At 44.7% G+C, this 27,551-nt stretch overlaps 1 protein-coding gene across 1 annotated transcript; it reads right to left on the reverse strand.

Annotated features, from left to right (window-relative positions):
* On the reverse strand, positions 1-27,453 carry SLC38A1 (solute carrier family 38 member 1). Its single transcript, XM_075719033.1, has 15 exons — positions 27,331-27,453; positions 19,601-19,676; positions 18,912-19,027; positions 13,591-13,664; positions 11,844-11,936; positions 11,454-11,535; positions 10,204-10,286; positions 9,238-9,296; positions 8,982-9,107; positions 6,704-6,783; positions 5,422-5,522; positions 2,092-2,210; positions 1,400-1,541; positions 1,209-1,306; positions 1-153 (listed from the first exon to the last, which is right to left on the reverse strand). The coding sequence occupies exons 1-15, from the start codon at positions 27,447-27,449 to the stop codon at positions 52-54; spliced, it is 1,470 nt and encodes a 489-aa protein (XP_075575148.1). The 5' UTR covers positions 27,450-27,453; the 3' UTR covers positions 1-51.
* Positions 27,454-27,551: the final 98 nt, after the last annotated feature.

Below are 27,551 nucleotides of genomic sequence, written 5' to 3' on the forward strand. Positions count from 1 at the left end.
GTTGCGATTTTGGTGTGTAGCAAACAGGGGTGTCTTCTTTTCAGGTGAACTTCAGCTGCCTTTGGCACTGCCTCCTGATTGTACCCAGTCATAGATGACCAAGGGAATGCTCACTAGGGAAAACATTATCCCCAGTGCCAAGAAAAGAGAAGCCTGGAACAAAAAGGAGAGAAAATTAATGAATAAAAAGAAAAGACAATTAATTCAAGTATGTTAACTTCTCCTCTTAAGAAGATTTACAAGGTGATGTATCAAAGTTATCAGCTAAAATGGGATACACTTCTGGTAAAGACAAGACCCACAGATAATTAAACAGATTAGCGTCATTAATAATTACTCGCTGAACACCAAAACCAATTTTTTTCTCCTTTCAATGCACTTCTTAAACACTGATCATCCCTAAAGAGGATTAAGTGAGTCTGTTTTTAGGACCGATCAGCTCTGCCCTTTTCAAAGCCTTACGGAAATAAGTGTACGCTTCCCGTCAGATATGTGTCCATCAAAGTTCAGCCCTTTCGTCTTGGGGTCTGTGGATGGAGCCACAAGTGGAACACGGGTTTCCTGCCTGTCTGCTCCGAGCAGGAAGGTCTGACCTTAGAATGCTTCCAGTGCACACCCCGTCAGACTGGGAATACACAGGAGTGTTGCATCTTTTCAGCTGCAGCTCTTTCTGGGGCTCACAGAAAATCTTTCCAAGGCCCATTCCCATCTGATCATGCATGCTAAAAGGCTAACATTTCAGCTGTCTGCATCTGGGGGCAGCACCCTAAGTCTGAATGAGGTCCATTAAAACCACGAGGAATATCGCAAACGGCGCGCGTTGCACGCTTCCTGGATCAACACGCTGAAACAGAGAAAGCTGGCTGGGCTGAAAGGGCAGCCGAAGGGGGCTGGAGGGGTACCCGCACCCTGCCGACAGCTACGGCTGCTGCAGAGCTGCCGCTCGCCAGCCAGGGGAAGAGCCCCTCGCCCTGCAGAGAAGAGTCCCCCAGAACACAAAGTGCCCTGCGTGGTACAGCCCCTCTACCGGGAGACCCCCAGGGTAAGCAAAGGAGAAAGGCAAGCACAGCTGCCAGCTGACTGAAGCAAGGATGGAAAGTAACGTAAAGAAGCTCACACATATGCTCAGATTGGGTACGCTTTGCATCTAGCACATTATAAGGAATGACAAGACAAAAGTGTTGCACTGACAGGAAAGGAATGCATACCCAGATCCTCTGAGTCAACTTTGATCCATCTTGCTGTGTAATTTTTAAATACAACGATGAAGGAAGAATGAAAATCAGCATATTGGCAGAAGTGACCCCTGCAAAATTCAAATAAATGAGTTTTGTTAGTTGTCGGCAACAGCTAATTAGCAACAGTCTTTTATTAGTAGCACAAAACCAGGATACTGTACCTACAACTCCGAAAATATCCTTCATATTTGGGATAAAAATGACTAACAGGTTGATGATAACCAAAAGAACAAAAGTAACCAAAACGTGACGGCATAAGTCAAATTTGGTTTTCCTAGCCATTTCAAATAATGATGAACGCACCTGTAGAAAGAGAGAGAGTTCTCTGTCAGGAACAGTCTATAAGCCAATTGAAAGATTCCCATGTTTATTTTAAGCAGTTCTTCATGCGACAACAAGGGCTGCATAGATCTGTCAGAAACTTTGGGGTCTCTGATGTAAAGCCCTTTGAAATAATTCTTAAAATGTATTTGGTATTTCAAAGCTGTAGGTATACATACATGCATCTGCAGTAGGATATTCCTCCCTTTCTGACCTGCCTTTTGGGGTCCTTCTGCACTTAAAAATGAACTTCACCTCTGAGCCTGCTCCAGTGAAGTCACGTGCAGTAAGACAGGGCCCTTGTGGATTCGATTTAGAACAGATTTAAGACCAAAAGCAATTAATTTATTTCCTGCAGGGAGGACTTCTCCAGAAGTTAGTGGGAGTCCAGTGTGGGAAAAGACTGATCCGAGCTCAAGCTCTTTTTGTAGCTGCAACATCACTGCCACGGCAACCGCTGGCCTTTGGTTTGAAGAAACATGCCGTGTACAGCCACTAGCGACTTCCAAACCGCGTGGAGCTTTTTACTTACAGTGAAAAACAGCACTGGCACCGTGAGTATCACCGCAACGATCACAGCCAAGCGCACGGTCAGGATGAGGATGTCATCTTTGCTATGGTAGTTGTGAAGCAGATCTGACTGCACATCGTCTATGGGAAAGACAGTAAGGTAAGTGTTCTGGCAAACAGGCAATCCGTTCACAAAAATCATGGCTTAACAACAGCCTTCTTGAACAACAAGTGATTTATCTGCAAACAAAAGAGTATGGAATGAAACATTCTTGAGTTAAACCAGCACTTTGAACCAAATCCTAATGATCCCATTATTCCAGATTAATCCTTTGGAGGCCTGATTTAGGAATGCATCCTAATTCGAGACAGCACATGCCTAAGTCTAAGGTAATTTTCACTGTGGGAAAGATAACAGTGACACATACACGAAAGCTTGCTTACATATATATGTATGTAAAAAAAAAAAGTGAAATAAGCTATTTCTAGTTGGTTCCGTGGGCTTTTTTTTTAAAGTTTCAAGCATTATAAAAAACCCACATGCACTGCAATGGCTGAACTTAATATAAACTACAAGGTTTTAAGCTAAATTAATTTAAACAGCAAATAAACTTCCAGCGAAAAGCAGTGCCCCTGTTCTCAACCAAGAACAAAGCCTACGTTGGGTCAACTCTTAGTGGGACGCTCTGACATTTGCACTCAAATCCCTCGGCAGCTCCTCTGAGGGCTGCCCTGATGGTTTTTTCTCTCGAACCTGTCCCCCACCCCCAGCAGTGCCTACAGCTTGGCCCCGCGCCGGCTGGCGGCCCCAGCAGCCAAGACAAATCGGGGGGGGGGGGGGGGCGGTGCCCAACGGGGAGGCGCTGGCGATAATTTTAATATGACCTCCTGCAAAAATGTTTCCTTGCAGCTGTGGTAAATAGCGCAGAGTGGGTCTGCGTGTGCTAACCAACAGGAAAACCAAGTTGCTGAAGGACCTGTGTGTTTTCTTTGAAACGTTTAAATATCTAGGAGCAATCACCTACGGGGGTGGATGTTAAGCATGCCACAAAAACATACTCGCTGCCCCTGTTTAGGCTCATGTTTTGTTTCTGCCTGCTAATCTTGGAAAGCTGGTGGTAAAACATAACAGGCTCTTAAACCAAAGTCCTTAAAGGGAACTCGGCAGCCACGTCTCGTTTAAAATCTTTGGCACTTGATAAGACCTCATGTATTCCTGGAGGCAGAGGGATCCGTCCTGCAGCAAAATGCCTGTGCTCCCCCCAGGACGCCCTTCTGGGGAGAGACCACGGGTCAACACCACCTACGCAGTGCTTGAATCCCCACCAGGAGAAAGGAAACACTCTCCCACCTCCCTGCAGATTAGGAGTGGGGTTTTCAAGCCGGGCACATGCACAGCTTCTGCGACACAGAGCTTACTCTGCTCCTGCAAGCACAGACTGCAACTTCTGTACCGCTCACGGACTGCAGCCAGGTAGGAAGTGAAGGGCAAGGCTTACAGTTGAAGGTCTGTTTTCCTTTCAGCTAGATACACCACAGAGCCCAACCACAGTGTGACCTTTTAGGGGAAGAAAAACACCTCTTTTCTGTAATTCTGCAATGTAAATATAGTCATCACTGCAACACTTTCGAGAATACAGCAAACAGACAAGTACTATTGGTGTAAAGAAGAAATGGCCACAATAAAAATGCTGTTCTTATCCAGGTAAGGGTAGAGAAGAGGGTTAGAAAACTGTAAGGGAACATATGAAAGGTAAGGTCTTGTCAGTCTCAAGGGGAAGAAGGATCAAAGTGGAGGAATTTTATATTCCCTCGGCATCTTTTTTGCTGCCTCTCATGGCATGAGAGGCTTCTGACCCTTGCAGAAGCCCCAGCGTAGCCGCACAGCTTCCACCCACGGGCTCTCGGCGCTGGGGAGCAGGGACACCTGACGTGGGGAGAGGCACACGAGACACCCCAGGGATTCCTCCGCCGTTCCCCCTCGGGAGGGCCAGAAGGACGCAGCCCCTACCTCCTCCATGGACTCCAGACCCTCGTCCTTGAGGGGCGTGGGAGATTCCCAGAGAGGAGCGCCACGGATCTGCCTCCTCAGATCCCTGGGGCAATCACATCAGAATCTCCTCCCTGCCAAAGCGAAGGGGTCCGTGCTGATTTACACCCACTTGCTCCCTGGGGCTGCTAATTTGATGCGTTTCTACGAAAATGTGTTAGACGGGAGCAGTTGGATGAGAACGGCTGTTGCTGTTGTCACTTGAGCGTATTTGCAGTTTTATTGGGAAAATTAGAACAGACGACCTCAAGTTACTTCAATGCATGCAGACTCAAGGCCTCATAATCAGAATGAGAGCCTGAGAAAACAAATGAGACAGGTACACCTTTGAAAAAAAAAAATGCCACATTTCATATTTACTTATTTTCTTTCTCTTGCAATACGTGGCTCACAAGGAACAGTACCATGAATGAGGAGATTGTAACAAAAAGGTCACTTGGATTAGGGTGGAGAAGACTGATGACCTTTTGGTGACTCTGAGGTAAAAGGCAAACATCAGTTTTGTCATCTGTCTTGTAACCCCTTAAAGGTCCATGGAAAAAGACAGTACTTTTCAACATTCCCATTATACTGGAACATGGGAGTAGCTTCCTGGCCAACATGCGTATTTTATCCTACTTAATAATTGTGCCTTTAGGGCATATATGTTTTATCCTTTAGCAATACAACATAACTCGTTTGTTTCTTTAAGTGAATTGATATCCATGAAAAGAGACAGGGTGCAAGTCCCAAACACTGAAATAACCATCCTTTGGCGGCTGGGCTGGGACAGCGCTCGAAGCTTCCCCGCCTTCACTGCCAATTGTTTTAACCAAGACCTGACGGGGTCAGCTCTAGGGACACAGGGAAAACATTTGGTCCTTCGCCTCTATGATGAAAGCATCAATAAGCAAAAGAAAAAGCTGTGATGGCTAATTTGATACCCATTTTCTAGGACCCGCTCTCAAATCTGTCTCATTTTATACAGATATGCAGGCTTCGGTCATTACCAATGTACACAACATTCAGGTGAGGACATTGGAATGAAAATTGTAGTGGGGCCCACCTAATCCCCAATTCTGCTAAACAAATCTCTCCCTCGTATTTTGAATACACCTTTTGTAAATACTACTTTCACTTGTGCTTTTCATCCATGGGGGAAAGGAGGAGAGGATGTGTACCTTCAGTACGAAAATGTTAACGAAAACGATTTGAAAAAGTATTTTAATATAAGTGGATGGGACTTTCCTTTCCAGCTGGGATATGCTATGATTTCACATGTATTCCCTTTCTACTTTAATCAGTAAAGAACTGCATACTTACCACAGAAAGTCAAATAGCCAAATATGGCAGTCATAAAGTACATCACAAACATGGCAAAAAATGAGATATTTGAAACCAACTGCATTTTTTTCTGTGAACGGCTGGAGAAAGAAGAAAAGAACACATAAAAATGGTTGTGCTGGGTTTTTCAATAGCTGTTTAAAAATGTATTAAGTGTTTGCATAAACAGAGTAATTCTGGGGAGACTCATGAATGCATTTTCATTTAAAACAGGAATTAATTGACAGCTGCACAAGGAAGAGGAGGACTGGGGAAATGGACCCTGCTTGGGGCTTAAGTCAAGAAATGGTGGGCCTGCCCTTTGGTTCTGCTCCACGGCCATACCTGCCTAAACAGAGTGAAGGGTGAAGCCAAGCGGAGAGGGACGGCCCTTAAACACTTCAGTAATTCAATTAAAAGGCCAAAATAAAGGAACAGTAAAATTATACACAGGAGAAAAAAAACCCCAAACATTCTGAATGTTTGCAGAGAAACGTTTGTGTCCCCATGGGTAGGAAATAATGAATGTCTGCAGACCACCGCAGACCTGTAAAATAGGTTAAGTGTAAGCATCTCATTTTTAGATTATTTGTTCTGAAATATTCACGCTCTGGTACCTGAAGTTAGGCTTTTAAATCCACACAGGGATGGCCTATATAGGCACCTGCTGGAGTGCCTTGAAACTCAAAGCACCCAGCAAGCGACCAAGACCTGAGAGCACCCACGGGTCCGACTGACCCCGACCTCTCCCCTGGGGCTCCCCCCAGGGCCCAGGACCCCACTGCAGCCCCCCGGGGCCGCCGGCCATGCCGCAGCAGGGCCGGTCTCCAGCTCCCCACAGCCCTGCCCAGACAGAGGTGTCAGTGAGACAGCTCTATCGGCAAAGGTCTTTTAGTACAGGCAAGGCTGAAAGTACTTTTTTCCCTGGTACTGCAACAGCTTTTTAGTTGTATTGGAACAAACGCCGTTAGCTGAACACACGCCTCTCCCCTATGCCAAATAACGACCGGCGCAACTTGGCTCTCCCCAGGCTGCTGCGTACTTCCAGAGAAAACTCCCAAAGTATTGCATTATCCTCAGCCTCCCTCGCCCCCGCCCCAGCGGCACGCCTGGGAGGCCAGATTTCCTAGCTGACAGCCACGCTCGTTGGCTTGTTGGGTGTTATTAAAGCACATCTCCTCTGAATGGCATGAATGACTCAGAGCACCTCTGCGCTAACATTTTCCATGCAAAGCGGTTCAAAACAATTAACGGGGAAAAAGAAAAAAAGAGGAAGGCTTACTCTTTAAGTTCGCTGTAAATTGGGAGGACTGACGGGTGGCACACAAACGCAAAAGCGATGGTGGGCAAAGCGTACACGGTCTGTTCGGAGAGAATTTCAGAAAAGAAGTTAAGAAGAAGTATTTCCCCCAGCGGTGTGAAGAAATGATCCGTGTTCAACTACCTCAGCTCTCTGGACTCTTCAACCGAACGTTGAGAGCCTTCAGAGAAGGCAGAAGACCTGTCAGCTAGCACGTATTTAATGAAACATGGAGAGCAGTGCTCTTTCAACGGGAGGACAAAGTCTTCTCGTTGGTCATACGAGCACAGTCCTGACTCTGCCCGTGGAGCGCAGCGCTGGACGCCACATGGCTGCTGGTTTTGCTCCCTGGGATGGGTTTCCCTGCCCAGCTACTGGCACCGCTACTAGCACAGCGTCACGCGTAAAAGGGACGTATGGTGGGTCACCGCTACTCTACCCTGCCTTGGCATGGAGAGGGGTGCGCACCGGTGGTGCTAAGGCTGAAGTCCTGAAGAGGAAGCCCATATCCAGACTGTAAGAAAAGAGAAGAGGAATGCAGAACTTACAAATAAATGGATATTTCAAGGTATCAGACTGCGTCCCTTCATTTCCCAGGCCAACAAAAGGGCTAGGAGGGCTGTGGAGGGAGCATGCTTTTCCTTGGGGAAAGAGAGAGACCGTTACGTCACCAGGAAGCACAGGAGGCCTCCGGGGGGGGACTTCACCCCCTTCTCCACCAAAAACCTGAGCAGGTTTCGGTCTTCAGCGTACAGCCAAACTTCACAAATTATCTCAGCGCCCAAGCGCTTTCATTCTCCCCAGGGAACAGGTACGAGCAGAGATCAATCACATGAAAAACAGGTCCCCCTGCGAGGACAAAATGAGTCCATCCCTACATGCGGCTCTCTCCGGCCCTCTGAGATCTGCTTGCACTGGCCACAGGCATCCCCTGCCCACAGAAGCCGTCCTGGGGTACGCCCCAGGTCCGACAGATTCAGTAAATACACTGGTTGCTCTCCAGCACTCCTTCCTCACCCTGGCCTGTGCCACATCCCCTCCCTCGTGCACAGCACGCTACTGTTGTAGTCCCCATTCAGAAGTTGCCTGGACACGGTGCTGGGCAACCAGCTCTAGGTGGCCCTGCTTGTGCAATGGGGTTGGACCCGATGACCTCCAGAGGTCCCTTCCAACCTCAGCCATCCTCTGATTCTGTGAAACTGTCTCTCCTCTCACACACCGAAGTTGTTAAATGGATTGGCAAACTGCTGGCCCCAGGGGCAAATCTCTAGAGTTCAGCTCCAGCGTGCCTAGTTCAGATGGACCGATCCTTCTGATGTGCCTCCATTGACTCCAAGGCAAACGCTGGCACTTACTGCAGGAGAACAAGACTGCCCTTCAATGCTATCTAAAATATACCTACACCTAAGCTGCTATCGCACACCACTTGGTCAGTCACATCAGACCTGGGCTGATGGCTACCCCCAACTAAAGAAAAGTGCTCGGATTGGCTTCTTCAGCTGAAGCTGGTAGGATGAATTTAAAAAAAACCAATTTTTGCACACATATGCTATACATGCGCATTCCCTATGAATGCGACAGCGACACCCTGAGGACCCTGCCCTGCTGGATAAGGTGCTGTTTAACGAGCACTGCGCCCCAGCACAGCTGACAGGAGCAATCCTCCTGCTCCCACAGCTACAGCCAGTTGCTCTTTCGCATTCTTTTGGCACAAGTTTTTCTGCAGCTGTGTGGCAATGGAGGAAAACATCCAGCTGAAAGGCAATCAAATTTTTGCTGGATTATCTTTCAACTGTATCCTCTTCCCGATCCAGTTCACCATATGGCTACAGAAACACGTACCACATCACAAAGAAGTAGTTTGTGTGCAGAAGGGCAGAGGGATTACGTCTGGGCTTTGGATGCAGGAATGGCTTACTCAGCCTCTGCTGAACTACAGCCTAAAGGTGCAGTTGCGGCACGGGTAGTAAGAAGTAGTGGAAAGGAAAATTCTCCCAAAGAAAGCATTTGTTGTCTGGTGGTAGCTTGGGCTCACAGCCTTAGCACATCTACTACTGGGGCAGAGCAAGACTGCAAGGAGGTACATTCAACATGGCATCTCCATAAGACTGGGCAAGGAGACACATTGTGCATTCCCCATTGGAGCACGAGTGGAAGCATGGAGAATCATGCCCTATGTGGTGCTGACCAGATTAAGAACACGGGGTGTAGGTGCATATATTATGTGAATTAAAAATAAGTATTATAAAAAGAAACATACCTTGGAATTAAAGATAACATACTTTGGCTTACACATATGTTCATGTGCTGAGCTATTTGGTAGGATAGCTGATGTTGCATTTAGCTCCGATCCGCAACAGGGAATTTGAAACTTCTTGTAAATAACCTGGAATGAAAGCAGAAGACAGCTAATTGCTAAAAATAATAAAAAAAGAAATGAAAATTAAAACATCAGAGAAATTGTGAATATCCTATCAAGTGACTCTCATTCAACAAAGAAAGCAAGCTGAACTTACCACTATCAGGAAAAATACCATGCAGCTTAATGAAAATCCACTGGTATAACCAAGATACCCTGAAAGAAATTAAAAGGAAAACTCATACAAAATTATTTTATTAGCCATATCTTGTTTTTCACTTCTTTTTGCTGCTTCATGAAAAGTTTAAACGTATTATACATTTAATAATTTAATATGCATTGTGAGCTTCTGGGCAGGACAGAAGCATGTCGTGTTGGTGTGGAAGTCTCCCATGTCACAAGCCTCCTGGGCTTTCAGACAGACCTGAGCTTTGCTCTGACTGGCTTGACTTCCTGAAGGTCACCTTTACGGTAGTTTAACTAATTTTACTTTTGAAAGGGGCTGTGATAATTGAAACAAACCTGAAAATGTGGAATTGCAATCAGAACGTGACCCAGATTTCCTGATATGAGCCACGTTTATTTTCTCAAAAGGAAGATCCCAACAGGACTTCAGTGCTGAAACTTGTTACATGGTTTTAAAAAATACGTTGTGTACCTACTGGCATCTCTGTGGACTCAAACACATTTGAAAATGCAATCCTCTATACACATTGTACTTCAAAGTCCAATACCTCCAATTAACCTCACCACTGAAAATTTCGATGCTGACAGAAAAATGTTAGTTTTTGTAATGTCACAATTTGTGAACTTATTTTTACAAGCTACATATGAACTAGAATTGCCTTATGAAATGAAGACCCTCTCAACTAAAATTTTTTAAATCAATTTCCACAATTGTATGGATGAAGCTGGTTTACACCGAGTTCAACCGCTGTGACAATTTACGCCTACTTGTTCCAAGATGCTCAAAACACAGCTTATTCCTGGACCAGGGAGGCTGCTTAGATTACCATGAGAGCACTTTTTTTTTTTAAATTATGGCTGAGTTGCCAGCGTGGTTATCAGTGGCATGATGTCTGGGGTCCTTTATTTTATTCCCACAACGGCATTTGCATCTTACCTAAGTTCTTAAGGAGACATAAAGGGAGGATTATACCAAACGTCACTGTGACAACAAGAAACCGTCCATCCACGTACCATGCCCTGTAAAAAACATGAAAAAAACCCACCATGAGCACACCTTAAACCCTCTCTGGTTTTCCTCACACTCAGTCATCCTCCTTGATTGCTGCAGTTACAAAACTATCTTTGGTCTCCTTACCCTGCAAAAGGAGAGATGGAGGCCACATCTGAACTTTGTAGACTCATTAAGTATCCAGCCCTTAAAACATGGCACTGCTCTGACTCAGATATGGCAGATTTTCCTAGTCCCTAGAAAAAATATCACCCTACTGCTGAGATCAGTGAGTGGGCCTGAGAGGCAGAACAACTCCCTCTGTAACATGCCAGGATGAGGAAAAATCATGCAAAGGGCCACACATACAGCACAGTGGGGCAGGGGGGGCACCACGATTTGTTTGCTAAACCACCCGGGCACACGCCTGGAGTGGCAAACCAGGCTCCTGCGGGCTGGCATACATGAGCCAGCCCAAGGCTGTATCTCCTTCTAGTAAAGTGCTTGAATCCTGCTGGAAAGCAAGAAAGGGGAGAAGGGAGAGTGTTAGTGATGTTCTGTATGACCTATTTCCACTGCTCCGTCCAATTTAGTCTGCAAGCCTGAGGAACGGGATTTCTACCTTCTTCTCGTGCACTACAGCACACTATATAACCCAGTGCAAAGGCTATTTACCACTATAAAGAAATACCACCCCTCTGTTAAAGAGGTTGGTAAATGTCAAGGAGTGGTAAATGGCAGAAATCTAAGCACAATATTCTGCTGTTGTCATATGCTAGTATCGAAGAATTTCATACTAAAGACAGCGCTTCAGAGGCAAAATACTGCAAGATGCTAAGAATGCAGGGAAATACATATCTTAAGCTTGCATTGTTCCAAATATCTTCAAGTGTTGCTTAACACTGTAAAAGATTGGATCCTGTGATAAGAGGTTTGTACAAACCACAATTCTGCATGAAGATCTGGCGTGTGAAGAGAGTAACTGCTGATGACTTAACCTTTCATTTCCTATCCATCTTCTTTTCCTTTCCAAAGTTGTCTTGGTTTTTTTTAACTGCCTCAGATATTCCTGTGAAAATCTACTTTGACAAACCTCGAGAGTAACCAATACTTAAGAGCTTTTGTAAACATATGCTTAAACTTATCTCCACAACATTAAATTCTATAATCTAATCACCAAAATGAATTCAACTTACCAAAAAGATTCTTCTTTTCCCATTAGAAACTTTATGGCAGAAGGCAGCTCATTTTTGACTACGAAGAGATAGCTCAACATTGCTGGAAGAAGAAAGTCAGTTTAGAAAATGGATGTTTTGTAGAGTAAGTACAGAGCAGCATCCTGAACCTCTTCCCACATCAGCCTCTGATGACAGAAGACCCCAAACTATAACTGGCTGTAAACTACTGATCATTCAGTAACACAGCATTTTTAAAGGGCTGCATGCAAAGTGTTAGCCACAGCCATACTGAGGAGCGTGAAGATCCCAAGATGTCCCTGAGGGAAGGAGGAACCTGACTGCCTGGTAGCCATAACTTTATCAAGATGTTACTGGGTTTTGCTTTTCAATACCCGTCATCTCCTTTACCTCCAATGTTTTGGAGAGATGTAGATCCAAAGACAAGCATTTTCCCTGGGCTACCGAAGACGTGCTCACCCAGTTTTTCATACACCATGCAGCCTGCATGAGAAAACAAGGAGAAAGGTAACCAACACACCAGCAAAAGCTGTTGAGTCGAAACACTTACGATTCCTTTTCAGCTAACCACCCACCTGTGCAGCCATATCTGCCCTTTGGAAGTAAATAGAGAGCTCTCTTGTAATTACTAGGGCTAAAACCTATGTAGGAATGTTTTCTTGACGTCTATAAATGTTATCGTTGGCTACCAGTCACTTTTGAAATTGAAGCTCTTAATAAGGCTATTACACCCCTTTAATGAGTCTGTCTATACCCCTAGTGACATGTTAAATTCTGGTATCCCCATCCTGGCATATTAGGTTTGTGCCCGCAATGACAGTGACGCAGAAAGCCTCCTCTCCAGACAAAACTCGGCACAGCAGGATCCACAAGTCAGCACTGGCGGCCTGGCCACAGCAGACACAGTACCGCCATTCTTCAGTTTTGCGTGCTTTGACTCAACAATCCAAACGAGGGCAGCCATTGCTTTACAGGATGATTTACAATTTCTAATGACGAAGCCTTAACTTGTGAATTCTCAGTGTGGTATGTTTTTAGTAAAAGCAGGGAAAGGTGTAAATTATAACTAAAACTTCTTTTAAAATACCTGTCAAGCTTGAGAAACTCCTCTATTAATTGGCTTGTGTTTCTGTTAAATGGGTTTTTTCCTTGGCTGTGATTTAGGCTGAGAAAAAGACTGGACATTGTGAAGATGGTGAGATGCATGAGAACAGAAAGAGAAGTACTGCAGATGCTACACTGTACAGATGATTTTTAAAATGCATCCCATTGTTTGGTTTTCTACATATTTCTTTATAGCTGACATTTCTGCTTTGAAGCTTGTATAAACATTAAGTTTGAGCTTAAATGTACCAGCAGCACAGAAACCAGGGCTTAGATTTTGGGAACTAACCAGGCACAAACGTGTCCACAATTAGGCATACGTACCTAATTTAGATAGGCAGTCGCGCCATTATACATGCTATAACAGTAGTTCATGCGTGCCCAAATTACATATTACATATTAAAATATTACCGTGTTTTGTGCACAGATAATTTTAAAAATCTGGCTTCATAGATTGTTACCCAAGGAAAGAGACTCTTGGACTTCAGAGCACAGTGACATTTAACACTGTAGGTAACTTTTAATTTCTGTGTTCAGAATATATTTTGCTTACAGATACACTTCTCTCTGTGGAGGAACTGTTCCCTTGTATTTTCTTCTAGGAAACCTCCTACTACAACACAAAGGCTATCAGGAATTTCACACTAACCATTAAGAACAAACTGTATTTCCAGGTAAGCTTCACCATAGGCAAAGATTCATCATATCTCATTTGCAATTGGTTTTGTAATGCAAAGAAACTATATGAGCTGTTCCTTCTAGCTCACCGAAGACAACACTTCACAGTAGCAGAATTCACTCTTTGTCGTAAGTTTTTCTCTTTATAGTGACGGTCAGATGCTGTTCTCCATTGCCATGACATAAATTCGTGTTAATTCTGGGCTTCTGACCCCAAATGTGTTAGGCCTTTCTATTGTGTCAGCAAAGTGATAGAAACTCTGTCTTACACAAAACACCTGGCCTGATTTGAGCACTTTTCACCTCTCGTTCTTTACAATTGTATTGAAATGGTAGAGTAACATCTTAAATTACCTGTTTCCTTTGAACACACCAACAGGAGATATATTGAATAAATAGACAGCAGTGTCACTGAAACCAAAAGCAGCCTACAAAAGAATGGAAAATAAAGCTTACTGTAAGAGCTGAGCTCTAACATTGCAGTATTTCACGTCAGGTCATATTCCCGTTGACTCCGAGATACTTTTTATACTCTCCTTACAATGCAAAATGCCCTAAAAATACATGTGATTCACATGCTTTTTGCAGTTCCACCACACCACCGTGGAGGTAGAAAGCCCTGCATGCAGAGGGATTCAACCAAGTAAAACTTAGCAGAGCTGCAGAGTGCAGCTTATTAGTGAGCTATACCCCCCTCCAAGCTGAAAGAAGCAAAAATGAAGATGTCTTTTCAGGTAGGAATTAAGATTTAATCAGAACAGGGATGAGCCAGATATGTTGCTCACCACCCACTCTAAAGCTTTCTTCCTGGAAGCAGAGTAAAAATTTCAAAGGGAAGTCCTCTATTTAAAGACTTCCATATACCAAACGGAAGCATCTTTTCCCAGGACATGTTTCACATGCTACCAAAGGGGTGCCCAAATGGCTTTTTACGTGCCTCCCAGTGGCCAAGGAGGGGGAAGAGGAGGGAAGTTAAGGCTTGACTGGCTTCCCTTGGGAATAAAGGCAGAAACCAAAGGCTTGTTCTTTGTCCAGGTGGGGACTGGTGTTCCCTCACTGATGTCACTCCTGGTCTGCTGCGATCCACAATTTGACTTCGTGTAGAAGAATTGCAGGAAGTAATGACCCAACTGTTTGTGTAGGGAACTTGCTGGCACAAATGATAATTAGTCAGTGCCGGGGGCTAAGTACATACAAACACATTTACTCATTGCTCTATGTCTTTAAGCCAAGCACCATGTGTGCCTTCCCCTCCAACACTGACACACAAAGACCTGATGATGTTTTCATGATGTGTGTGAAGAGCATTCAGACAATCTGTTGGCAACTCCTCTCTTTATTATGACAACTACCCTCAGGACACTGCGAAAAACAAGCCTAAAATTTAACAGAAAACAAGCTGCTGCCATAGATAGGCAGCAACACGTCTTTTTCATAGGAATATATAGAAAGAACAGGATGATAAGCCTCCTCCCCCCACTTTTTTATTATTTTAGACTAGAAATACTTTAGTGCCAAATAATGACCCACAAGTTTCTCGGGGCCAGAGGAGCAGGGAGAAACATAAAGAGGTGATAGGAGGAACCACTCTTTTGCCAACGAAGTATGATGGCTGACAATAACAACACACTCTTTGTACAGCCCAAAGGGTGTTTCTGCTCCAGGAGGTGGAGAAGGGAAGGGAGATTGTACTGGCTGAGGTCACTCTGCTCCATTTTTTACAGATGTGCTAAGCCCTGCTCCTGCCCGCGTTCCCTGCAGAGCCGCTACGCCCCTGTCTGCCTGGAGGCATGGTGCTCGCAGCCCCCTGTGCTCGGCTGCTGGGCTGACTCACTCCCAGCCCCAAATGGCTTCGGCTCCACATGCCAGCATCGAGTCTATTTTAATATTAAAAGCTCCCGTTTTTCAGGCACTGAGCTCATGGAGTCTTTGCAGCGGTAAAAATAACACTCCCAAGCAGCCAGGTATTTATCTGATCTGTTGTCCTTAGCTCCCCGTAGGGTTCTTACAGAGACACTTGGCATTTTCATTAGCGCTGTGTGAAAAACTTGTTTGTGTTAGGACTGTGGTATGGACAGGGATATTGGTGCCAGAACCACCCTTTGGAAAGGAATGAAAATGTCCGTGCCACTTGCTCTGCACAAATTCAAAACAGAAGCAGGGGAGCTTGCGCTGCAGTCCCAAAAGCACTTCCCTACTTTTTATTTTTCCTGCTTTTAAAGAAGTGCTGGCAGCTGTGCAAGCAACTGGCACATGCAAAAGTCATCTCCCCCCAGCAAATTCAGAATAAACAGTTTAGGGCAGGGGACCAATACAGTGCTGGGAAGAACAAACTGTTCCTGCGATGCCACTGCTGCTTGCTCCCAGCTGCCACGTTACCGGTTCAGCTGAAACATGTGCTGTCCCCAGCCCTCCGTGGAGTCCCAGACTTTGGGACCAGAAGACCTGTGAGGCTCATGCAGTCACCTGCCTTACTGCACAGAACAGCTCTGAACCCTCACAAGGTATCGGGTGCAGAAGAGCATGGCAGATAATAGGGTTTGCCACCGTATGGTGTCGCAGAGGGACTGTCTGCCCTGAACTCTGGAGGAGTTAGGCTGTGGCTTCGTGACTGCTTCCCGTTTACCCTAGCAGAAGTGGCTGCAGAAAGCAGTGTGAAACTTCAGTTGTAATCTCATACTGTACCTCATCTAACAAGCCCTGTGCGTCAGCAGGGTTTTTCAGATCACGTGCAATGCTGGGCTAAATGTGGCTGAAGGCACCTTGCACTTGGCCGGCGCTTATGTCTCTGCAACGTGATCCATCACTCCAGGGCTGGGTCTCCAGGATGAAACCACAAGCAGGGTGAGCTAGCGATGAGTGCTCCCTGCCTTCCCTAGGTGGCCTGGTCCATCTCTTACTTCCTGAGTCTTTTGTGCCATCTTTCTGCAGCAAGGTTTTCTTCCCTTTTGCATACAGGAAAGGATGCTCTTCTTTGGTCTAGGCTGTAGTTATCAACAATACTGGGATTAAGTTCCTCTGAGTTCCTTCCTCAGCTGTTTTGCCTGAAAAGCACGACACTGCTATGGCCCTAAGTTATGCAAATAGGATGTGAGAGCATATACTCATTGCCATGTTTATTTTACAAGAATATAGGATCTGAACTGATCCAGGTGTGCATGGCAGTGCACACTTCACACTGCAGGAGTGTAAAAGTTGTGAGAGTGGAAATCAGGCTGGGTCTGCTTTGTTAGCGCTGAAAATGCTCCTTTAATTTTTCCACCTCTGCTTTCTGCTTTTCAGAGATGTGCATGCCAATACTGCATAAAACTAAAGGAGGGTAGATTTAGACTGGATATAAGGAAGAAATTTTCTACAATGAGGGTGGTGAAACACTGGAACGGGTTGCCCAGAGAGGCAGTGGAGGCCCCATCCCTGGAACCATTCCAGGTCAGGTTGGATGGGGCTCTGAGCAACCTGATCTGGTTAAAGCTGTCCCTGCTCACTGCAGGGGGTTGGGCTAGATGACCTCTAAAGGTCCCTTCCAACCCAAAGCACTCTATGATTCTATGAAAGCAACCTAGAAACTTTCCAGAACTGTGCTACTCAAGAGCAATGAATTTAAGTGCTTTCTCATATGCAAAAAACAATTAAAGTTCTGCTACGACTCTATCTTTAATCACTTGTAAAGCAGGAATGGTTCTAAGATCCACCTGTGATAGTGACAGCAGAACTATACATTTAGGGGAAAAATGCACTGAATGAGAGTGTGAGAAAAAATTTTAACACTACTGGCCTAGGTTTAACTCTGAGATTACTGCATGATAAAAGAACATTTAAAACATTTTCAACTTTCAGGCATAACTACAGACACAACATTAGGATCCTGTATCTCCAGGCTTCAAAGGGGAAAGCTCTGCTAACCTGGTTAGTTAGGTCCTGCTAGCTTCCTTACGTTTGATCTCAGCGGGCTGGTCTATCTCCAGGCCAACAGATCTAAAGGCATTATAAAGCTAACAAAAACAATTATCCGCTTTTAAATACACACAGTTAATTCTGTAGAGAATAATGCTGTTATTTACTGTATAAAATCTCTACATTCAGGTTTGGCAGTTTTTCATACAATGCGGTGGTACAGATCTACACACTCACTACTTGGGCCAAGAGGAGCCTGGTCACCGTCACACGCTGTTAGAAGTTTCTCTGATGTTCGCATCGCTGGTGTGATCTACTTCGCTTAAAAGAAACTGCCTTTTTATATCCTTTAGAGCAAACACATTTCACATTTCACTTAACTCTCATGAAAAACTGCTGAAGGAACGAGAAGAGGATGAGATTATAGAAAACTGAAGCAGTAAGGAGAAATCGAGGGTGGTCCTTGGCTGAGGCACGGTTATCACAAAAGCTGTAACAAGGCTGTAGAGAGGTAACTTTCCTCCCTGGTTACAACAGGTTTTGCAACCACCAGCCTGTGCCCTCAGAGGTGTGCTTGTCAGAGCATGGGTGAAGTATCACAAACAGGTTAGAGTACTGGGTAAAAAAAGCAGGAAAAGTAAAATAAACTCGGTCCCTCTGCATAAGAAAGACCTAAATTAGAGTCCAGCTACTTTATAGCTTAGCTTAGTGACAACACAATTACGAGACTTTGTACATTCTTAATGTAAATATATTAACTCCTTGGATTATTCCTAGATTTTACCCAACCACAGCAAATTGTAAGCTAGCAGCATGGATGTAGTTATCCTGGCACAAAACCCCAGAGCAGATGCCTATACGTACCACTTTGGCCATCCACTCTGCTATATACAGGGCTCATATTATATATTTCCCAAAAACCTAAGAAATAATAAAAGTTCTAGATTTTCAGATTTGACATTCAAGAAATGACACCTCTTTAGAGGTGTAGATTCATTAACTGTGTTGAACAGTTCTAAAAGATTGTAAATTATTGTATTTCTTCCCTCAATGAACATTTATCACTGAAATCTGCACACAATTCCCAACTGATTTCTTAACAATCACTTTTCACAATGCAATGTTTCATACTGCGATCCAGAATAACACAGAATAACACTGTCTTACTCATTCACTGGCACCGTTTCATTTTTAAACTATAAAATTCTCCTTTACAAAATGCCTCTTTTTTCCTGGAGTTAAGTACTCTACCTCAACTCCTTTTTTATACTAAAATCTTGGCTGTATTTATGTTGGCTCTCAAGGACTATCACATAAGAAACTGAAGAAACTGTGGGAGTGAGATGAAAATATTATATGTAACATATAAAGGAATATAAATATTCTTTTTCTTGGTTAAAAAAAAAAGTAGCTATTGCACCATGTTTTGATGAAAGCTCTAGAGATCCTGTGACGCAAGTAAGAACTAGGTACTATCCCACTGCGAATATTACTACTGAATATTTCCGATGTATGTGTAGTTTGTGGACCATAGGAAAAATCTCTGGCTAGGCTCAGGTCAGTCGTAAATAACATGGAGTTAATTTGCTCTAGCATTACAAGTAGGGGCTTTTCCCCCCAGAAAATTTGACTGAAAAAAACTTGTAGCTAACATTTTCAGGCTTGAATGCTGTACTTGATTACGGATGGACTATAAATCCCTCCGCTTGCTGGCAGTGCAGAGATTCTTTAAATGCATTGAAACTGCACGGGGATCAGCTACTCACCACGCGAATACTTACAGAAAAAGGAGAATTCCTGTGTTGGCCAAGGCAAAAGCGAGACCCAAAATCCCACTGCCCATAATCGCATTGCTGAGGTTGAAGACGGACATCCCCAGCGAAGTAGTTCCTGGGATCTGGAGAAGTAAAGACAGGCGCATCAGCAACAGCTTGGAATGGGGCAGGGAAATGCATCTTTATACTTCAAACTCCACTTTTTGCGATATATCAGATATAAGTAATTACTGCTGTTGAAATGACTTAATAGAAATTGGTTTGAAAGAGGAAAAGGCGTCGCTGAACCCTGTCACAGCTACACTCTGATCGCTGTCCTATAGATTTTGTAAACTGACGTAAACGGTATAGGCAATACACATCTCATACACTTTCAGTTTTAAACCCCATCTTTCGCTACACCTGTGAAACATCTTAGGTGCACGTTTCATATATTGTAAGGCCAATAAGGAACCACCAGGACTTCCTGCCTAACACAGGCCAGAGGGATTCCCTTGCCTCAACTCAACCAAAATGCTTGGGTTTTTTGGTTTTGGGGTTTTCTTAAGTGCTCAGTACAGGCAATTCCTACTGAAACCTGAATTTCAGTTATAATTGTGCGTGCCCAGCACTTTTGAAGACCGTGTCTAAAGGCCCTTCATATGCACAACATATAGTTCATTTTGACAGGGAAAAAAACAGCTAGAGAGACTTACATATTCATCGCATTTCTTCTTCTCCAGGTGGCTGTTTGTGAGACTTCTTCTGCTTTCTCGATCCGAAATAAACTTGCTGAAAGAAGTCAGTGGATTTATTTCCAGCGTTTAGAAAATGCAAACACATTAATTCCATGAGCAGAATGGGATTACAAAATGCGCGATGTATGAAAAGTGTATGTGAAAAGAGGTCAAACTCATATTTAATGAGCCAGATTATGCTTCATGGATACAAGCGTACATTGGGCATCGATAAAGGCAACACTAGCACAAGATGAGAATAAACGTATATATACAGAACGGTCTTTTAGGAGATTTAGTAAAGAAGCAGCACCAATTTTGTGGATGGGCAAGTAATTTGTTTGCACAGACACTAAGAGGAGATACTTCTCCAGGTATCCTGCAGAGGTGCATGTGACGGGTACCCCCTGCTCCTGACCCCTGCTAATGTGGTTAGCATAACTAATGCCATTTTATGAGGCAAGCAGCCATTCTCTGTGACTGAGTGGGTCACGTATTCATTCCCTTTCCCCCATTATCAGGCGCTGAAGGTCCTGTGAACCAAGCAGACAAACCAAACACATTTCTTCTCCCCCTCCTTATTGGCCTCAAGACTTCTGGGCGCCAGGCTGATTACTCCCTTCCTTGCCAGCCCTGAAGGTCCCAGGCGCCAGGCCCACCGGGTGCTGGTCATGACCCCACCACAGAGTGGGGAAGCCTAACAGCACCCAGAGCACCGTCCATAAAGTCAAACAGTTACAAGTCCTACGTGGGGAACTTGCACCAGAGCTGCTGCTGGACAGTGGGACCCGGGACCCCCGGTGGCCAGGGACACCCCCACCGCCCTCTGCTTCCTCCAGGGACTGAGGGAGTGACTCGTCTTCTTTTATATGATTTTCGAGTCTAGCATTTGACCCGGTCTGCAGAGGCTCCAGGTGACTAGAAATTGTAAATTGTATTATAAATTCTGTATTATGCCACTTATAGGTTGTACTACATTGATTCTGTTAGTAGAAAGCCTGTGCCATTCGAATCATAAATTCTGTGCTACCCTAATGTACCTGTTAAGAAAATAAAGCTTTAATTGTAACTACAAGCTAGTGCCATCATCATTTTGCCAAGGGTCGCTAAAAGACCCTGTCTGTCCCCTCAGTGTTGGGTGACACCACAGCACCCTGTGAAACCCTAAATTGCCACTAGGGCCGGTACGGCTGGAGTTGAGGAGGAAGAGGTGCCCCACGCAGCCAGCACTGCCCGGACCGTCCTGAACTGGGCAACGTGCTCTGTTGGTGCACTGTTCTGGGCTACTGGATTTTCATGTAAGTGTCTTTCAAAACTCAATACCAAATTCACCATACTGCAAAATTAAAGACTTCTGTGCAGGGAAACACGGAATAAACAGCTTTTCTTTCTCTGCACCCTTTACTTGTTCTGTGTCCTTGATACATCCACATTTAGGAACTTACTGTCACCAGAACAAGATTTGCCTCCTGCGGCTGTGTTGGTATCCTTGAGATTTACAACACTTCTGATTTGGGTGAGCTGCTATTTTCTCCCAGATCCTCTCTTCAGTAAACATTTTAGTTTGTATAGAGCATTCTTTCAGCCTTTCATCTTTTGAAGGTTTATGCACAATTAAGTCCCTGGCATCTTCATTAATCCACAGATGGTTCTTAGGCTGCACTGGCTAATGCGTCAGTCATCGTACGCGTTACATACCTAACCAGGGGCTGTCACCAAGTGTCAGAGACCCTTTTTGCTGTAGGTAAATCAAGGTGGCTCTTCTTAAATTAAACCAGAAAAACAATATGCTGAGAAGAAAGAGCAACACCACTGGTCCTTTGCCACAACTGGGAACGTCTACTGGCTGGGGATATATAGTTCAAACTGTGACTCAAGACTGTGCATCATTTGAGTACATCCAAAGGTATTCAGGCTGGTAATATAACCGTGAACTCATAAAGACAGAGCTCTATCAAAGTTCCGTACTACCCCGGTTGTGGCCTAATTACTAGCAATATATGCTGGCACAGCTTCTAAGTGTATGCCAAAATCATGTAGCTGTAATGCTGCTGACTTGGCTTCCACAGCTGACACACTGGGCCCTGTGTCTTTAACATTTTGTGTGCTACATCCACGTTTTGAGTTTATCCCTTAAATCTGGGCATAGCTGGCAAAATATATGTAGTATTTTTGCTGGTTTTGTTGCAACTTTGGCTCCTACCCATTGGTCTGCTTTGAATTCCTTTATATCAATAAAAACCAGCTATAGGCTTCTCCTATATTTTTTAAACTACTAATTTCAGCAACTAATTTTCTGCAAAATACAGACACTGTGCCAGGTTTACGAGCCCTAATGAAGTTGGAATAGATGGCTGAACCTCCCCCACTGTTTCAAGAAGTGAAAAGCAACCACTTCTAAGATAGGCTGATCCAAAATTAATTTTCCAAAGCTCACTGTGTAGGTGTTTCATCCTCACGGAATAAAATCTCAACCTGATTCCGAGCATGTGCTTTTTGTTTTTTTCCATGTCTGTTTAAAGCCCATCTCTTGAACGCAGGCAGCAGAGTGTGAATGGTTTGAAAAAGACATTCCAGCTCTCTCTCGAAACACCCCTCAGGCAGTTTGTACAGGCAGGAGCACAGAGCAGAGTTTTGCCTCTTTTGGATTTGTAAGTGCTCCTGGGAACATCTGTGGACTTTGCCTTCTTCTGTCATTTATGGAGATCATGTGTCATTTTAGATTTTGTCAGAGTTATGATAGAAGCAACTATCTGCTCCCCCCACTTCTCCCCATCCCCCTGCAGCCAGTCCCCCCTTAATAATTACAAAAATAACAAATTTGTAGATACTATTATTATTGCCAGCTGGTATTAAAGTTCAATGAAAATTACTGTTAAAGATCTAACATGACAACACTAGAGTAATATTGTTTGAATATAAAGCGTCCGTGGGACTTTCCATTAGAATACTTGTGACAGAGTAAACAGCTTCTGCAGAACTGGTATCTTCTGTGGCCAACACATTATTTCCTTCTGGACGGGGCTTTAAGAAAACTAGACTGATTTGCTAAATTGATCCAAAGTACGTTCTTTTGAGTTAGTCCTACATTAAAATGAACTGGGCTTGTTGTCCAGCCTCTCATCTCCTATTATAAGCTGGGCTCCTCAGCTACCCCATGTTTACCACAGTTTTTTTCTCCATTTATGCTGTATGATGGGTACGGGAGGGCAAAGTCAGGCACGGAAATGTAGCCACCGGGCTCCCAAATCACACCTTCTGTGAGGTACATAGCATCGTGCCCAGCTTTTCTATGGGGAGCTTTTCCCAACACCGCCTCCCAGCCCCAGGACAGCTTGCCCAGAAAGCTCAGCAGCGAGGCAGTGGTGGGGGATGCGGGGTCCGCCTGATCCGGAGGCTGTGCTGCATTTGCTATTGCAGGCAACTTAACTTGCAAGTCCAGACAAGAAGGTTGCCTCGGGACCACGCTCGGTAGGTGGTACAGACGTACCATATGACAGCCTAAGTTTTCCATAAATGGAATGTATTACTGAACTTAAATAAAAAAAAATAAATAAAAAAAAAAAAAAAGGAAAGGTAATCCAATGGACTCAACAGAAACAAATTTTCCCAAGATTTTGCTTTTTATAAACATTTTTTTATTTCAGGGTGTTTTTTTCCCCTACAGCATATGGAAGGGAACATATCTTGGAATAGTGGAATTTCTAGTTAAACCGTGACATGCATCTGCTCTGCTTAATAGTTGTGCTTAGAAAACGAGCTATTCATTGTCACAGAATGTTGTATATCTGACCTTTATAGATATGACACGAATGAAGTGAAATGACTGCTTACTCCAGCCTCTCCCAGCCCTCCCGAGGACTAGAGGCCACTGTGACAGGTGCTGTGGCAACGCGCAGTAGGACCGTCTGTGCCATCAAAGCCTTGTGACTCCCTGACAAGCATGAAATCCATTTGCACTGTTTGCTGGCTTCATTTCAAACGCTTTACTCATCGTTAAAAAGACATAACCTGTTCTTATTTGTTTCTTCTTTCCTGTTGTGCTTCCTACATCACAGCTGAGTATGAGCAGCTTATACAAAACTTTTCAGATATGTTAATAAAATATCCTGGCCAAAAACTAACCAGCTGATCCTTGCGATGCATGAAGCCTCACGATTGGCTTGGAAAGAATTTCTTCATATAATTCTTCTTCTGGTTTGATTTAGTGCAAAGCAGAAACTTAGTCTTATTGATAAAGTGGTTTTAAAAGGACCGTGTTTAACTATGGTTTCCAAATTTAATTTATTAAGGGACTTAAATGAGAAATGTTTGATTAAGGTGATACCCCCAGGCTAACCATTTTGGCTAAGCAGAGTTAGCCAAAAACCATTTAGCCATCTCAGGTATGTTTAAACATAATTAAATTAAAGTGATATTTGACAATGCCTTATAACATTCGTTAGGGAAACCTAGTTTTGCCAAGATGACAGAACTTTATCCTTAGGCAGCTTCTTAAACTGAGCTCTAGCTTGAGCAATGGCAAAGGTTTCCAGGGCAGGCAGGAACAAGAGATGCAGAAGAAACCTTGGTCTGGCTTACACTACGAAATTTGGACCAGATCTGGGTATACCTACTAACAACCTTTTTAACCAAACGAGGGGTGCTGATAACTTACGAGTAGCTGTAAACCAAGACAGACATTCAGCCAGCAGCTTCCTGAGAGCATCATCGTAGTTACAGATAAGCAGTAGGTCACCTGAATACTGGTTTACAGTTATGTGCAGAGATGGCAAAGTTTTATAGCCAGAACACATCGTTAAAAGACACCAAATCCATGTCTGGATTTGATGCAAGTCTCTTTATCGACATTCCCAGAAGAAATTCAACAATCTGCATACAAAGAAATACTCCTCCCCATACAGCCCCTTCCAAACAACATCCCCTCCCTACATACAACTCCCTACATACAGCACAGGAAAGGCTGGAAATCCAAAGGAAACTAGAGAGTTCTTTTCCAAGATCAAGAAATATTTGGAGTTTACAACCAGGCCTGGAATCAGTTTCTCCCTGGTGTACCTTCTCCAAAAGACCCTTAAAAACTCTGCTCTATATTGAGCTTGAAAAATTACGCATTGGGAGAAAAAAAATGTTTGAAATCAAGTAGAGAGTGCAAAACCAGCAGGTCGAAACAACAAAAAAAGGTTAGCTGAAAATTACAGATCTAATCTAAAGCTCAAGTGAAATCAACAGAAAAAGTCTCACTGATTTTGATGGACTTTGGAGTTTCACAAGGCCTTGCACCGTGTGCCAGGCAGCACAGAAATGCTTCTTCTGCACGCCTGTTAACCTTTTATTCCACAGAGACAGGGCATTTGCCAAAATAGCCACAGAAAGGGAATAACCACGTCCTGTCAGGACGCATTTGGCTTGGGGTACAGAGCAGGGTCTGCCCGCCTGCTTGCCACCCGTGTCGGCGTGGAGGTGCTTGCCCAGGGCAGCGGCCACGGGTGGCTCAGCCACAGCCCCGGGGGACGCCGACGGGGCTGCGCCAGCGCCAGCGTGCTGCTGCGCTGGAAGCTGCGGTCAGCACTAGCTGCCTTGAGACTCTTGTCTTAGACATGGAGGGGAGCATGAACGCACCAGGATGTATAGGGAAAAATACTTATGTATGGGATGCATGAGTAGGTAGCTATCCCGCAAGCACCCCAGCAGAGGGATAAGACAACCATAATGGGCTACCCTACAAGCAAATGATGCTCTGCAGAGGAACAAAGTTATCCAGAAGGGAACGGAAAATTGTGGAATATGTTCATCCGCCCTAAGAGCCAGAACAGCAATCAGAAATTCTCTGAGTTTCTGACGCTCTTTCCTCATCCCACTTTTCTTCCTCCCTTGTCTGGATCCAACCCAGACCTTGCCACGCTTACTACGCCCTAACTCCACAAAGCACGCCGTGACCGCTGAGGATCAGGTACATATGGCACGCGCTCCTTCCACACCCTCCATAAACATTCACTGAAAGATGAAGCGCTAACAGGGTTTTTCCCCGTAACAGTTACTGGTGGCACAGCCAAAGCGCTGGGGAGGCACAGCCAGCCTGGTACGGCTCTTCTCCTCTCAAGGGTATAAATCCTCAGCAGGCTCCAAGGAGCAAATTTACCACTGTCAGCCCCTGAGCTCCTCGCATTACGAAGCGTGCCAGCGGGAAAGCAAGCAGGTTCGTACTGGAACTGCTTTGCTTTGGCAAAGTTGGAGGGGGGTTTTTTTCTTGCTTTTTTTTTTTTTTTTTTTTTTTTTTTTTTTTTTAACAGAAGTGGTTTGCATTTCGTTTTGGCACTTTCCATCAAAGCAGTTGCATCAGAAAATTCCTGGCCACCTCTAATCTTCATCAGTGCAGCTGCGCTGCGGTCGCTACACGGCGCAGCTGGCGACCGCCCCAGGACTTCCCCCGAGGCAGGCGGGGGGGGGGGGGCAGGCTGGCACCCTCCTGCCGGGGCAGGGGGGGTCGCCCACGCCGCCAGCCAGGGCCCCCTGCTCAGTCCCAGGGTATGGCCGGCTGGTTTTGCCACGTGCATGGTATGGCCAACGCCACGTGCTTAATCCTGACCTGCCACCAAGCTCCCTGTCCGCCCGCGTGGCCACGAGAGCCACGCGACTCTACCCTCACTTGGGAAAAACCAGCTCTTAGTTTTGTTTTTAGGCTAGAAAGTGACCTTCTCTGGGTAGCCAGAGAAGCTGCTGCCAAAAGGAAGAAAGGGCAAGAGAAGGGGTTTTTAAAGACCATAAACACAGGCGGCAGCAGCCCAGCAGCGAAGGAGCAGGATGATGTGCCAGGAGAGGCTTCCCAGCAGCACCAGTGCTGGGCAGGGCTGGATCCCTGCGCAGGCACCGGCCGGCTGGCGTGCTCCACCTTGGTTTCCAATATCTGAACAGGAAGTTTGATCAAAAACCAGCTCCTCGTTTTACAGCTCACAAAACCCACAAAGGGTCCGTCAGCAGGTCTTTGCTGTAAACAGGCCGGCTCAGCACCTGTTGGAGGCTGCTGGGAGGGCCTGAAGAACTGCTCTCAGGTGGAACAGGCTGATCTCTGAAATGACTGTACAGCTCATAGGAAAAGTCTACAGCCTAATTTAAACAAACCAATATCAATAAATAGATGCACTTTTTAAACTTGACATGAGTTAGGCATGCGTCTCTCTTTCACCGACTTTTTGCCATTCTTCCTTCAGGGAGCAACAGCAGCTGCCCAGTTTACCTCGCCGAATTGCAAACATGGACCGGGACTACATTGGCTGCCAACACCACCAGCTGTAAATCCCCAGGAGCTTGGGTGCATGGAGGTGGCCAGGCAGGTTAAAATTGTCGTATCAAAGGCCAACAATGCGATTTGCCCCAAATTATGCCATTGGTCTAATTGTATTAATTATTATTACTTCTTTGCTGGGTGCAAGCAGACATTTCAAAATGTTGGCTTTTTGCTACATTATATGTTTGTGCATTTTATTAGACTAATTTGAAAGATTCAAAACGATGAATAAATTGCCACTGTTTGCTTTATCTGCTGTTGCAGCCTATGCCCAACAGATGTCACATATGAAATTCAAATTACATCTTCAAATGGAGCATGACTTGGTAATGAATAATTCAAGACATATACTGAAAATTAGAATGCTGTTTTTAAACAGTGTGTTTCTTAGCACAGGCAGCGTCAGTGGAAGAATACTCACCTATTTATCTGGCCATTTTCCACCTCTGTGAAATCATTGGAATCATTGCTGATGTTGTCGTCTTCAGGGACAGTCATATTCTGCAATTCAGTCAGTTCTAATCCAGCTTTGAAAGGCATCCTGGGTGAGGAACTGTACGTATCCAAGCGTTTCTCCAGATATTAGTGTTTGCTTGGTATCTCGTGAGTAAACTGCAGCCACAGTGTCAGCAACCTAAATAA

This window comes from Pelecanus crispus, chromosome 1 (assembly GCF_030463565.1).
Source record: "Pelecanus crispus isolate bPelCri1 chromosome 1, bPelCri1.pri, whole genome shotgun sequence".
NCBI classification, from domain to species: Eukaryota; Metazoa; Chordata; class Aves; order Pelecaniformes; family Pelecanidae; genus Pelecanus; species Pelecanus crispus.